General features: G+C 42.2%; 1 protein-coding gene across 2 annotated transcripts in view; it reads left to right on the top strand.

Moving 5' to 3' along the window:
* Positions 1–1,108: 1,108 nt before the first annotated feature.
* TCEA1 (transcription elongation factor A1) overlaps positions 1,109–14,369 on the top strand; it is a 58,274-nt gene continuing 45,013 nt past the window's right edge. The window contains exons 1-2 of one of the 2 annotated variants that reach the window (XM_073018085.1): positions 1,109–1,498; positions 13,665–13,727. In XM_073018085.1, coding sequence (XP_072874186.1) covers positions 1,436–1,498; positions 13,665–13,727 — 126 coding nt within the window. In that variant the 5' untranslated portion in view covers positions 1,109–1,435. The remainder of the gene's footprint in view (positions 1,499–13,664; positions 13,728–14,369) is intronic. The other variant, XM_073018086.1, reaches the window with a different exon arrangement.

The raw sequence follows: 14,369 nt of genomic DNA, 5'->3' as shown, positions 1-14,369 counted from the left end.
GGTAGTGAAGGGTTTAAGTGGGGAAAGACTTTTTGGAGGAGCCTGCATTCTCCACTATGAACCCTGTCACAACTTAAGTCACCTTCCTCTCTGATCCTCAGAAGCTGGTGGGATGCCTTGTGTAATTTCTGACCAGAAGGTTTCTGTCAACTGTTCTTCAACTATTCAAACTTCCTTTCCCAAGACTGGGTCTCAGTACTCTAGGAGCTCACGAACGATTTGACTTTTATTTATTTTTTGGTTTTTTTGAGACGGAGTTTTGCTCTTGTCGCCCAGGCTGGAGTGCAACGGCAGTCTCGGCTCACCGCAACTTCCGCCTCCCGGGTTCAAGCGAATTCTCCTGCCTCAGCCTCCCGAGTGGCTGGGATTACAGGCCACCACACCCGGCTAATTTTGTATTTTTAGTAGTGAGGGTATTTCTCCATGTTGGTCAGGCTGGTCTCAAACTCCTCACCTCAGGTGATCTACCCGCCTCGGCCTCCCAAAGTGCTGGGATTACAGGCGTGAGCCACCGCGCCCGTCCGATTTTTTTTTTTAAAAGGAACGCTTAACCGGGCGCAGTGCTCAGGTCTGTAATCCCAGCACTTTGGGAGCTCGAGGCGGGCGGACAAGAGATCAAGACCATCCCGGCCAACTTGGTGAAACCCTGTCTCTACTAAAAATACAAAAAATTAGCCGGGCGTGGTGGCGGGCGCCTGTAGTCCCAGCTACTCCGGAGGCTAAGGCAGGAGAATCGCTTGAACCTGGGGGCCAGAGGTTGCAGGGAGCCGAGATCGCGCCACTGCACTCCAGCCTGGCGACAGAGCGAGGCTTGGTCTCCAAAAAAAGGAACTCTTAAAACGACTAACTCCGTAACCTAATTTAGGGGACGCGGGTTCCGTTTTTCCCTGTAGCAGTCTCCTATGGAGAAAGTGCTTGGCTTCCCACAGACTTTAAAACCTGCCAAAGTTCCATGCTCGGAATCTGCCCCTGTTTCGAGCTCCTTGGGCCTCCGCGGGTTCTAAAACTTCAGGCTGTCAGGAGGTAACCGAGGGCCGAAAACCCGCCCTGTGCGGAGGCGGGGCCGGAGGTGAACGCGCAGCAAAACCTGGCATCTTCCATGACCCTCTAGCCGGAAGCCACGCCTGCCCACTAGCCCGACGCCCGCCTGGCGGGAACCTGGGCTCGCCCCCTCCCAGCGATCTGCAGTCAATTGGTAGCGCCTGCATGTCGCGCGCGGTGTTCGATTGTCGCTGCCTGGGGAGGAGGAGCTGCTGCCGCCGCCACAGCCGCCGCCGCCGCCGCGGGCTTGGTTTGTGAGGAAGGGAGCCTAGGCCCGGGCCTGCGGTGGTGGGGCTTGCCGCGCGCTGGGGGTCGCTCCTGCCGTGTCCTCCGTTCCAGCTTCGCCCACTTCCCCTTGCCAGCGGGCTGGGCGCGGAGAAGACCTGCCGGAGCCATGGAGGACGAAGTGGTCCGCTTTGCCAAGAAGATGGACAAGATGGTGCAGAAGAAGAACGCGGTGAGCGCGGCGAGAGGCGCGGGCCAGGAGGGAGGCCGAACCGCGGTCCGGCTCTAGGGCCCCCCGCTCCTTCTCCCTCCCCTTCTCCTGCAACCTCTCGTCTGGGAGCCGGGCCCGTGGCGCCCGCGTCCCCGGGGAGGGTGTCCGGGCCCAGGGCGTCGGGTCCCGCGGCCACCGGCGATTGGACCAGCTCGTTCTTGTATTTCCAGTCCCTCCTCGCTGGTGCCGTGTAATAAACCTAATCGATTTAGAGATTAGGGCACGCTCTCCGTTGACTTTAAACTTTTGTGGTAGTAAAACCTTGGCAATTTAGCTTAGGAATTGAAGCGTAGAAAGTCCTCAGAATTTGAAAGAATGGACTCTTCTGTGATCTGTGGCCAACATCTAGAAAGAGCATTAAATAGAGGCTTGTGATCGGTATTAGACATCAGGCTGGTAAACTGTAAAACTCTTGTATCTTATTTTTGAAGAGGGCTGAACATTCGCCTGGTTATCTCAGCTGAGGTGCATGTTTGCTTAGCGATTAAAAAGGTAAAGTGTGCCAGTTTCTTGGCGAGTTGCTAAACGTTTTATAAAAAGCGGGTCTTGTGCTGTCGTAATATACAGAAGAGTTATGACTAAAGCACGCACATTCACCAGAATCCTGGTAAAGGGATTTGGACAAATCATATTGTTGGGTATTTTTTAAGTGGTTTACCGTTAATACTGATGACATTTTCTTGTTATTGATGAATGTTTATGTGAGCATGTCCTTTTGTGGTTTGTAAGAAGTGGTCATACGACTAGTTTCTACAGTTTGCCCATTTGTCCCTTGATTCAGTCCTTGATTTCAGTCCCTTGATTCAGACTCATCTGTTCTCAGCTAAACTTATTTTTTTGAGACAGAGTTTCACTCTTGTTGCCCAAGCTGGAGTGCAATGACTTGATCCGGCCTCACTGCAACCTCCGCCTCTCGGGTTCAGGTGATTCTCCTGCCTCAGCTTTCCGAGTAGTTGGGATTACAGACGTGTGCCACCACGCCTGGCTAATTTTTTGTATTTTTAGTAGAAACGGGGTTTCACCATGTTAACCAGGCTGGTCTCAAACTCCTGACCTCAGGTGATCCGCCCACCTCGGCCTCCCAAAGTGCTGGGATTACAGGCGTGAGCCACCGCGCCTGGCCTCTCAGGTAAACTTCTATAATTGTCTTCACCTAACTTTGTTTCACCACGTTCGGCACGTTTTCATCATCAATGTACCTGAAATAATTTTTCTTCCATCTATGAAGTAAATTCCATGTCAAACTAATGTGAAGAGAAAAGGGATGCTCTGATTTGTACAGCACTTTGGAGTTAAAAAGCATCTGCTCAGAATTCTTTTGTGACTCACACAGAGCTGTGAATACATAAAGGGCATCCATTTTACAGATTAAGACACTGAGAGGTTAGGTACTACTACTTAAATTAAGTACTGTGTAGTTTGGAATAAGCCAGGACCCAGGTTTTCTTCAGGACAGCATGCTTTCCACATGACAGCTAGATCAGGAATTAGTGCTAGCACTAAATACATAAGACTTCAAACATCCTCTGTTCCCCTTTTTCCTTTAACAGGTGCATTGCCCACTGTTTCATTTCATACCCTGTTAATCTGTATTTGCAAATTTTGGCCTTTTAAAGTATTTCCTGTTTATTTTCTGTTCTAGATATTACCAGTGCCATTTTTTCCCCCATTGATATGGCCCTTCATGTCCCACTTCAAATTCTGGTTATTTGGTAGGTTATCTGGTTATTGTAACATTTTCATTATTTAAACTGGAAAATTTTTCTCTGTGCCTGGAGATCCCCAGACTTGCACAGTAGAAGCTCCCGGGGAAAAAAGCCATTTGTTGGGTAATTTTCTCTCCAACTTAGTCTGTAATATGTATCCTTTAATCATCTAATGCTTTAGATGTTTGCTTGATTTTGTTTCTTCTAATAGGTGTTTCTTAAAATGAGTAATTTTTTAGTGGGCAAGTGTGGAGAAGATAAGTTCATATTTATCTGCAGTTCTCAAATCATCAACAAATTTTCAGATCTTTTGTAATGAGCCTGGAAGAGAATGAGAACAAACTCCACAAATAATCCTCAAATCTAAGTTTTCTTCTCAAATCTAAGTTTTCAGGTAGTTCAAAACTTTTCCAGTATGAAAACTTGCCTCCCAAAAAGAAAAGTACAACTGACTGGCTTTTGTACTTTTGTTTTCCCCAGCATTTTCCCTGCCTGTCCTCTGGAAGTTCAGACAGGCTGATGAAATACAGAGAAAGAGAAATGGTTAGAATGACACTTGTCTTTTCCCCAAATACATCATCGGCCCACAGATGGCTTTTTAAGTGTTCAGTAATTCAGTAGAATGTGTTTTAGGGATTGTAGAATTATGGTATATTTGTTTCTCTTTTTTTCTGTAGTTTTCACATTTTTCTCACAACTTTTTAAATGTTTTATATTATGAAAAAGTTAACTTTTTTCCTTTTTCTTTTCTTTTTTTTTTTTTTTGAGACAGTCTCACTCTGTTACCCAGACTGGAGTGCAGTGGTGCAATCTTGGCTCACTGCAACCTCTGCCCCCCAGTTCAAGCCTCTCTAGTAGCTGGGACTACAGGTGTGCACCACCGTGCCTGGCTAATTTTTGTATTTTTAGTAGAGATGGGATTTCAGCCTATTGGCCAGGCTGGTCTTGAACTCCTGACCTCAGATGATCTGCCCGCCCCGGCCTCCCAGAGTGCTAGGATTACAGATGTGAGCCACTGCGTCCAACCTGAAAAAGTTAAGTTTGAAGAGTAATAGTTATCAAAATTGACAAATTTAAGTGCAAATTTAGATATAATTTTAAAAAGTATTTTAACATGCTGCTGCTTTACCTGAATAATTTTGTTTTACTAAAACCGTAGGTGTCACACTTAACTAAAATAAAAACAGCTTACCATTTATTGAGCTATTACTCTGAGCCAGGTATTCTGCTAAATACTTACCCACCTTATTCCATTTATTCCTCAGGCAACTTTGCAAGATGAGTATTATCCTCATTCTGAAAATGAGGATGCTAAGTATTTAGAAAAGTTAAATGAATTGTTTTAAGCCAAATAGCTAGTAAGTGGCCAAGTGAAGATGTGAATCTAAATCTGTTTTGCTCCAAAACTAGTACTACTCTGTTAAGCTACAGTGTCTCTCTAGAAGACCCTTGCATCTGTTTTTGAACCATGCATGGATACAATTAAGTGAATATAAAATCAGCAAGTAAGAGTGTAAACTTGCTGTTTTGGGGCAGGTGTGTTTCCCTAGATACCTAGATCAATATCCTGACCCTAGTTCTACCCAAGATGTTGTCCCACATGTGTACTTGATCTCAAGTGCACATGACCAAGCCACAGTGAACTACGGAAAGTAGTTCAAAATTTTTAGGTATTAGCTGTTTTCTGCTTAAGCTTTCGTCTCGTCACTTTGATTTGATGTCGGTAACCAAGTCTGACTCCTAATGTGTGTTCAAATCCTGGCTTTTCTGAACTCTAGCTGTGTGATTTTAGGCAAGTTCTTTGTCATCACTAAAATGTTTTTCGTCATGGTAAACTGGAGATAATTTCGTAAAGATTAAGTGAATATAAAATGCTTCTAGTGTAGGATTGTGGGCCTAAAGGATGTAGTAAGGCCTAAAAAACAATCTGAGGTTGCCTTTCTTTGTAAAAGATTCATTTAGATTATAGAAGGAGGATTGAGGCAAGAACATAAAGTTTTGAAGTTCATGGAGAGATTTTATGGGTAGTGTTGAGGTTTATTTCTTTCTTTAATTGAAGGCTCAAGGTTGAGTGGAATTAAATTGCAGGGAGAGAAATTGAAATTAGATGTTAGAATTTCCTAGGAGCTGGGATACCTGAAATATTTATTTACATTTCCAAGTACCTGAGTTAAAACAGCAACTGCAACAAAACTTTCATATCTATATCAGTTAGATTAATTAGCATAAGTCAAAATTTAGAATGACTACACAATTTTTAATAACAGCTTTATTGAGAAATAGAATTAAATTCACTCTTAAAGTGTAGTTGACTCTTGAACAATGCAGGGGTTGTGGTGCTCACACCATCCCCCCTCCCTACCTGCATGCGGTCAAGTAGTATAACTTTTGTAGTAGTGTAACTCATTCTGTCATGTCACTCAGGCTGGAGTGTGGTGGCATGATCTTGGCTCACTGCAACCTCTGCCTCCTGGGTTTAAGCAGCTCTCCCACCTCAGCTTCCCGAGTAGCTGGGACTACAAGTGTGTGCCACCACACGCAACTAATTTTGTATTTTTAGTAGAGATGGGATTTTGCCATTTTTCTCAGGCTGGTCTCAACATCCTGATCTCAAGTGATCCACCTGCCTCAGCCTCCCAAATTGCTGGGATTACAGGCGTGAGCCACTGAGCCCAGCCTTTTTTGGGTATTTTTTGTAGAGATGTGGTTTCACCATATTGCCCAGGCTGGTCTAGAACTCCTGGACTCAAGTGATCCACCTGCCTTGACCTCCCAAAGTGTTGGGATTATAGGCACTCAGCCTGGGCGAAAGAGGGAGACAACATCTCAAAAAAAAAAAAAAAAGGAAAAGAAAATAAAATCATAAAGGAGAGAAAATATGTTTACTGTTGATGAAGTGGGAATGGATTGTCATAGAGGTCTTCATTCTACTTGTCTTCACATTGAATAGGCTGAGGAGAAAGGAAGAGTTGGTTTTGTCATCTAGGGTGGCAGAGGTGAAAGAAAATTCTCAAGTGGCTCTGTGTAGTTTAAACCCATGTTATTTGAGGGTCAGCTGTTAATTCAGTGGCTTTTAGTGTATTTACAGGTTTGTGTAACTATTACTGCTGTATAATTTTAGAACGTTTTCATCACTGCAAAAAAACCCCTGTACCTATTAAGCAGTCACTGCTCATTCAGGCCTCATGTGCCCCCACCAATTTCTCAAACTCCTCTGACAGCCAATAATATACTTTCTGTCTCTGTGTGTTTGCCAAAGCTGGAAATTTTCTCTCAGTGAAATTATACAGTATTTGGTCTTTTGTAACTAGCCTCTTTTGCTTAGTGTAGTCTTTTTTTTTTTTTTTTTTTGAGACAGAGTCTCATCTTGCTCTGTTGCTCAGGATGGAGCGCAGTGGCGCGGTCTTGGCTTGCTGCAACCTCTGCCTCCCAGGTTCAAGCAGTTCTCCTGTCTCAGCCTCCTGAGTAGCTGGGACTACAGGTGCAAGCCACCATGCCCAGGTAATTTTTGTATTTTTAGTAGAGACAGGGTTTCACCATGTTGGTCAGACTGGTCTCAAACTCCTGACCTCAGGTGATCCACCCGCCTCACCCTCCCAAAGTGCTGGGATTAGAGGCGTGAGCCACCGCGCCTAGTCTTAGTATAATCTTTTAAAGGTCAGTTCATGTTATATTATGCACCAGTATTTTATTACTTTTTATTGCTAAAAAGTACTCCACTGTACTGGTAGATACACAGTACCACAATTTTTTTTTTTTTTTTTGGAGATGGAGTGTCACTCTGTCGCCCAGGCTGGAGTGCAGTGGCGCCCTCTTGGCTCACTGCAACCTCCTGCTCTAGGGTTCAAATGATTTTCCTGTCTCAGCCTCCCAAGTAGCTGGGATTACAGGTGCTTGCCACCTCGCCTAATTTTTTTTTTTTTTTTTTGGAGATGGAGCCTTGTTCTGTTGCCCAGGCTGGAGTGCAGTGGTGCAATCTCGGCTCACTGCAACGTCCGCCTCCTGGGTTCAGGCGATCCTCCTGCCTCAGCCTCCTGAGTAGCTGGGACTACAGGCGCGCACCAACACGCTCAGCTAATTTTTGTATTTTAGTAGAGATGGGATTTCACCATATTGGGCAAGCTGCTCTCGAACTCCTGACCTTGTGATCCGCCTGCCTCGGCTTCCCAAAGTGCTGGGATTACATGCATCAACCACCCTGCCCAGCCTGATTTTTGTATTTTTAGTAGAGACAGGGTTTCACCATGTTGGCCAGGCTGGTCTAGAATTCCTGATCTCAGGTGATCTGCCCGCTTCGGCCTCCCAAAGTACTGGGATTACAGGTGTGAGCCACCGCACAGTTTGCTTATTCATTCATCATTTGGTGGACATTTGGGCTGTTTCAGCTTTTTGGCTGTTGTGAATAATACTGCTAAAAACATTCCTGTACAAGTGTTTGTGTAGACATATGTTTTCATTTCTGTTGGGTGTATACCTCGGAGAATAATTACTGGGTCATATAGTAACTATGTTTAACCTTTTGAGGAACTGCCAGACCTTTCCAATGTGGCTGCACCATTTTGCATTCCAACTAGCAGTGTGTGAGGATTCCAGTTTCACCTCGTTTTCACCAATATCATTTGTCTTGATTATAGCTTTCCTAGTGGGTGTAAAGTGGTATTTCATTGTGGGTTTGATTTGCATGTCCCTTGTGATTAACAATGTTGAGCATCTTTTCATTGCTTCGTGGCCATTTGCATATCTTCTCTGGAGAAATAAATGTCTGCTCAGATCCTTTGCCCATTTTTAAAAAAAAGAGTAGGGTCTGGCTATGTTGCCCAGGCTGGAGTACACAATGGCTTTGCCCATTTTTAAATTGGGTTATCTTTTTATTACTGAGTTGTAAGAGTTCTTTATATTCTGAATACTAGACCCTTGTTAGATATGCAGATACCGTCTCCCATTCTGTAGGTTGTCTGTCCACTCTTGGTCGTGGCCTTTGAAGTATAAAAGATTCTAATTTTGATGAAGATGAATTTATATATATATTTTTCTTTTGTTGCTTGTGCTTTTGGTGTGGTTTAACTGCAAATTTGAGATGACATAGTAATATAAGTCCTGGCTTTATAGTGATGTTACTGAGCTATAACTCAAATATCTATAATTCATTGTTTAAGAAAATAGATAATGGGCCAGGCACGGTGGCTCAAGCCTGTAATCCCAGCACTTTAGGAGGCCGAGGTGGGCAGATCACGGGGGTAAGGAGTTCAAGACCAGCCTGGCTAACTTAGTGAAACCCCATCTCTACTAAAAATACAAAAATTAACTGGGCGTGGTGGCGGGTGCCTGTAGTCCCAGCTACTTGGGAGACTGAGGCAGGATGATCGCTTGAACCCAGGAGGTAGAGGTTGCAGCAAGCTGAGATCATGCCACTGCACTCCAACCTGGGTGACACAGTGAGATTCTGTCTAAAAAAAAAAAAAAAAGATAATATCTTAATTTTTAAACCTTGAAATCTTATAATAATGCCTATGAAGAAGACATTATTGTAGAAGTAGTAACTCTTTTACTTGATTGAGCGTAAATATGCTCACTGAAAATGCCGGCTTATGGCCCTTGGAGATTATTGTTATGGTAGAAATAAGTAATTATTTGTATATCTTTGTACTCCTCATCAACCATCCTATGTGTCAGACCCTCTATTTTGATACTTCATCTGTGTAATGTTGCCTCGTTTGACTGTTGTAACTACTCCTCAAGGTTGGTGTATTATGGTCACCTACATATAAAGAAACTGAAGCTTGAAAAGAACAAGTAACATTACCAAGATCTTGTAGTTAGCAAATGTCAGAGCATGGATTTGAATCTAAATCTGTCATATATGTATACCATATTCTTAACTGTAAATCCCTATTATTCCCTCCTTTTTACATCTCCTTGAGGAGAGGGATGTTTGTATCCTACACAGTCTTGAGTATACCAAGCACATAGTACAAGTTTTTGAATATCATCGTTTATAAAATCACTTTTTTTTCTGTTGCCAGATAGGAGCACCAACAATGTAATAAAATAGTGTGATAGCTGTAGTTTATCTTTCAGCCAGTAGTGTGAACTAAATTTAACTCTGGAAATTAAAGAAGAGTCTTTCTTTCTCTTGCATCATCTATAGGAGATGCTACAATCTCATAGACTTGACATGTATTCTTTTCTTTTCTTTTAGTAGAGGTAGGATCTCATTCTGTTATCCAGGCTAGTCTCGAACTCCTGGGCTCAAGTGTTCCTCCTGCCTTAGGCCTCTCAGAGTGCTGGGATTATAGGCTGAGCCATTGTGCCTGGCCTAGACTTGACATTTAGGCGATGCTTGAGGAAGGCTAAAATACAGCTTCTTGTTTGATGGTACTAGTTACCTGAGTTCACAAAGGAGTGCTGCCACTGGTGCACTGCTGGGGAAAGGGCAGCAATATAAGGGTCAGGTGACTAGTTCATGTCCTTACTACCCATCAGTATGACCTCGAGCAAGTCACTTTCCTTTTCTGGGTTTAAGTTTCTTTTTTGTGTGTAATTAAGGGTTTGAAATAGATTATCAAAGATTTCTGTTTGTTTTAAAATTCCTGATATCAGAAAGGGTTTCAGTCTTGCTCACTGCTGTATCCCCAGCGCAGTAGAGCTTGTTACATTTGACATTACTGGAGTAGATCTTACCTTTTCTAGTTAGTAATCATAGGACCTTGTGCAAGTTTCTTGACATATTTCCTCATCTGTAAAATGGAGATAATAGATACTTGCTTCTCTAGGGTTTATAGTGAAGGTGGAATTAAATCTATGTGAAGTATTTAACAATGCGAAGCACGTAGTAACACTCAAAGTTTGTTGTCACCGAATTAATGTATGATTATCTGTTTTGCGTTTCACTCATTCCGATCATCATAGTTATTTCTTTTTGTCTGTCTTTTTTTTGTTTGTTTGTTTGTTTGTTTGTTTGTTTTTGAGACGGAGTCTCGCTCTGTCACCCAGGCTGGAGTGCAGCTCACCGCAAGCTCCGCCTCCCGGGTTCACGCCATTCTCTTGCCTCAGCCTCCCGAGCAGCTGGGACTACAGGCGCCCGCCACCTCGCCCGGCTGGTTTTTTTGTATTTTTTAGTAGAGATGGGGTTTCACCGGGTTAGCCAGGATGGTCTCGATCTCCTGACCTCGTGATCCGCCCGTCTCGGCCTCCCAAAGTGCTGGGATTACAGGCTTGAGCCACCGCGCCCGGCTTTTTTTTTGTTTTTTTTGAGATGGAGTTTTGCTCTGTCATCTAGGCTGCAGTGCAGTGGCACAATCTCGGCTCACTGCAACCTCCACCTCCTGGGTTCAAGTGATTCTCCTGCCTCAGCCTCCTGAGTAGCTGGGGGATTCCAGGCGTCTGCCACCACGCCTGGCTAATTTTTGTATTTTTAGTAGAGATGGGGTTTCACCATGTTGGCCAGGCTGGTCTCGAACTCGTGAGCTCAGGTTGATCTGCCCGCCTCGGCCTCCCAAAGTGCTGTAATTACAGGCATGAGCCACCGCGACCAGCCCATAGTTATTTCTTAAAGATCTGTCAGTGAAATATTTACTTGAATTGGTTGGAACACAGTACAATTTTCAGAAAGGTCATAGTTTTATACCATGAGTGTTACTTTTAGCTTTTCCTTCCAACCATGGCCTCACCAGAAAGCTGAGTAGAAAGGGAAAGTAACAAAATTAATGCAAATATATTGCCTCTACTTTGAAAACAATTTAAACTATATGTCTTGTTGCTGATATGTTAGAAGAAGCAACTTAATATTTAGGAAATCCTGCTTTTTAAGGAACTTCTAGAAGTGTGATTCTTTATCCTTTTAAAGTGATTCTTGGTCAGAAGTAGATCAGAAATCCTGGAAATATGGATAGAAGAAAAATGTCAATGGTAGAGAATACAGGCCCACAATCTGTTTTTTTTTTTTTTTTTTGGTGGTGGTGGTGGTGGTTGTCGTTGTTTGTTTTTTAATTTTTCTTTTAGACATGGAGTCTCACTCTGTCGGCACGGGCTGGACTGCAGTGGCATGATCATGGTTCATGTAATCTCAAGCTTCTGGTCTCTAGCAGTCCTCCCGCCTCAGCTTCTGGAGTAGCTAGGACTACGGTCATTGTGGCCAGTTAACTTTTATTTTTATTTTTTGTAGAGAGGGGGTCATGCTGTGTTGCCCAGACTTCTACAGTTTGTTAATCAAAACCCTTAGGGTCTCATATATTTGGTAATTCCAGATTTTATAAAGATAATTTAGTACATACATCATATATTACATAATACCCCCAGCAGGATTTGGGCACTTCAGCAACCAGACATTAACATTTCTTTTTTTGTTGTTTGAGATGGAGTCTTACTCTGTTGCCCAGTCGGGAGTGCAGTGGCAAGATCTTAGCTCACTGCAGCCTCCACCTCCTGGGTTCAAGCAGTTCTCTGCCTCAGTCTCCTGAGTAGCTGGGATTACAGGCACCTGCCACCACACCCGGCTAATTTTTGTATTTTTAGTAGAGATGGGGTTTCACTATCTTGGTTAGGCTGATCTTGAACTCCTGACCTCGTGATGCACCCACCTTGGCCTCCTGAAGTGTTGGGATTACAGGTGTGAGCCACCCCGCCTGGCCTTAACATTTCTATAGTGAGTTGTAATATTCACATTACATGGCATAAATAGAACACAAATAGCTTTACATGTGTTGTGATTAGGTTTAGCTGCCAAATGAGTTTACCTATGAGAAATCTAGAAATCTGCTTTTCAAAGGTTTTTGTTCTGGGAATTTGCAGATAAGGGATTAAAGACTTCATTTACCCACAAAAATGTCATACCTGTAGAAATTCTTGTTTAATAATATGTTTTAAGTCAGTGTTAGATTTCTTTTCCAACAACTTTAATGTTTTACTGTTTCTAGATGACTCTAAATAGGAAGAATTTATAGAATTTTAAGATCAGGAGAGATCTTTAAACAGCAAATAATTAAAACATTTATAATAACATGTCATAATTTCTATTGAACTTAAATTTTTATTTATGAGGTATTGGGTTAAATTAAAATAATCTAACTTTTCGTTACCAGAATAAAAGCTAATGGTTTTATTCTCGAAGGCCAAGCCTTATGTCTGTCACCTTTAAATGAAAAATTACATGACTAGAAGCCTTTACTTGATTTTATATTTAAGAAATGAAGTGATACTATGAGAGTCTTTGCTCGCTTTTGCCTTTGGCATGTTTAATGAGGGACATGCTATGTTTCTTTCTGTTTTTTTGGGGGGGGATATCCTGTATTTCATTGATTTATAGGGTGCCTGTTTTCATACTGTAACATTTTAGAAAGCAGGATAGGTACACATATCGTTGGCCAGATGGCCATTGTGGTGTTTTTTCACAGGCAGAATGCTAAACCTAGCATCAAAACTTGTGGAATCAGTGTCACTGGCTTGGAAGGAAATCTGAGAGAGATTAGTGAAGTACTCTTTGAATCCTGAGGAACCAAATGACTGTGAAGAGCACTGGAGGTGAAAAGCAGCTGTGCACACTGTTACAAAGCCAGCCTGGCATTAGCTTTTTTGTGGATTCTTCTATGAAATGCTTTGTCACTTGTGTTCTTAAACAGCTCTTTGTGGGGTAAAAACAGATACTGTTGAATCTGAGTCAAAAAGTTCTGAATGTGAAGTACTTTTAGTAACACCTTAGCCAATTTTGTTTTACTCACATGTATATTTTTACATATGTAAAAGGTGACGTGGTAAAAACTTCAACACTAAAATAATTCTCTTAATAAGCAAAAGTAAAAAGAAGTTATAATGCCAGGCATGGTGGCTCATGCCTGTAATCCCAGCACTTTGGGAGGCCGAGGCAGGCGGATCACCTGAGATCAGAAGTTTGAGACCAACTTGGCCCCCATCTCCACTAAAAATACAAAAATCAGCCCGGCATGGTGGCGCATGCCTGTAATCTCACCTACTTTGGAGGCTGAGGCAGGAGAATCGCTTGACCCCAGGAGGGGAGGCAGAGGTTGCAGCGAGCCGAGATCATACCACCGCACTCCAGCCTGGGCGACAGAGTGAGACTCTGTCTCAAAAAAAAAAAAAGAAAAAAGTTATAATAAAACACTGTATCATAGCTTAATAGTTTTTTCTTTATTGATGGAATATAAAGATATGATTTATCCAGATATAGTACATTAAGTAAACATTAAATGAAATAGAATGTGATTGTATTCGATTAGATGAAATATGATAGATTGAATTAGTATCAAATTGGAATATTTGGCTACAACCTATGGTTGGTGCTGTTGCTCCTTATCTGATTTTATTCCTCTTTAGGTGTTTTCTGTGATTCTCCCATGAACCTTATTTCTGGCTAGTCACTGTTTTACTATCTTGGAAATTCAATATGAAATTATTTTATTTTATAGGCTGGAGCATTGGATTTGCTAAAGGAGCTTAAGAATATTCCTATGACCCTGGAATTATTGCAGGTATGTGCTTTTATGCATCACAGTTTTTTTAATAGGTAGTCGTCATAAAATACTGAAACATTTTCAGTCCCAATATGTTTTTGTACTGTCCTGATAATGGTGTAAACCATTATTAACTGCTATTTTTTTTTTTTACAGATGACAATGTAAATCAATAATCTACTAAGTTGTCATTATAGAGCAATGTTGCCTTTCTTAAGAAGAATAAAACCTGAATCTCTAAAGTTGACAGTAGCAGTGAAATTTCACTGTGAGAGGAAGTTGGATTCTTGGCCCTGATTTGGTCTCCTAAGATTTCCCTTTCTTGATCTATTATTGATAGCTGCTGCCAGCATGAAGCTAGCTTCAGGGTGAGGATGGCAAGGTGTCACTCCTCTCCCTTTTTTTTTTTCAGCACCGGTCAAGCATGTACACAGTTGGTGTCTAGTAGACATTACACAGATTCATTACTGAAGTCTTATTCTTTATTGATAACATTTATACATGTTTATGGGGGTATATGTAATATTTGGTTACATGCATAGAATGTATAATGATGAAGTCAGGTTATGTAGGGTATCCCTCACCTTCAGTATTTATCATTTCTCTGTGTTGGGAGCATTTTAAGCCCTCTCTTCTAGCTATTTTGAAATATATAATGCT

Source organism: Chlorocebus sabaeus, chromosome 8 (genome assembly GCF_047675955.1).
Source record: "Chlorocebus sabaeus isolate Y175 chromosome 8, mChlSab1.0.hap1, whole genome shotgun sequence".
NCBI lineage: Eukaryota > Metazoa > Chordata > Mammalia > Primates > Cercopithecidae > Chlorocebus > Chlorocebus sabaeus.
This window is presented reverse-complemented; position numbering and strand designations above follow the sequence as displayed.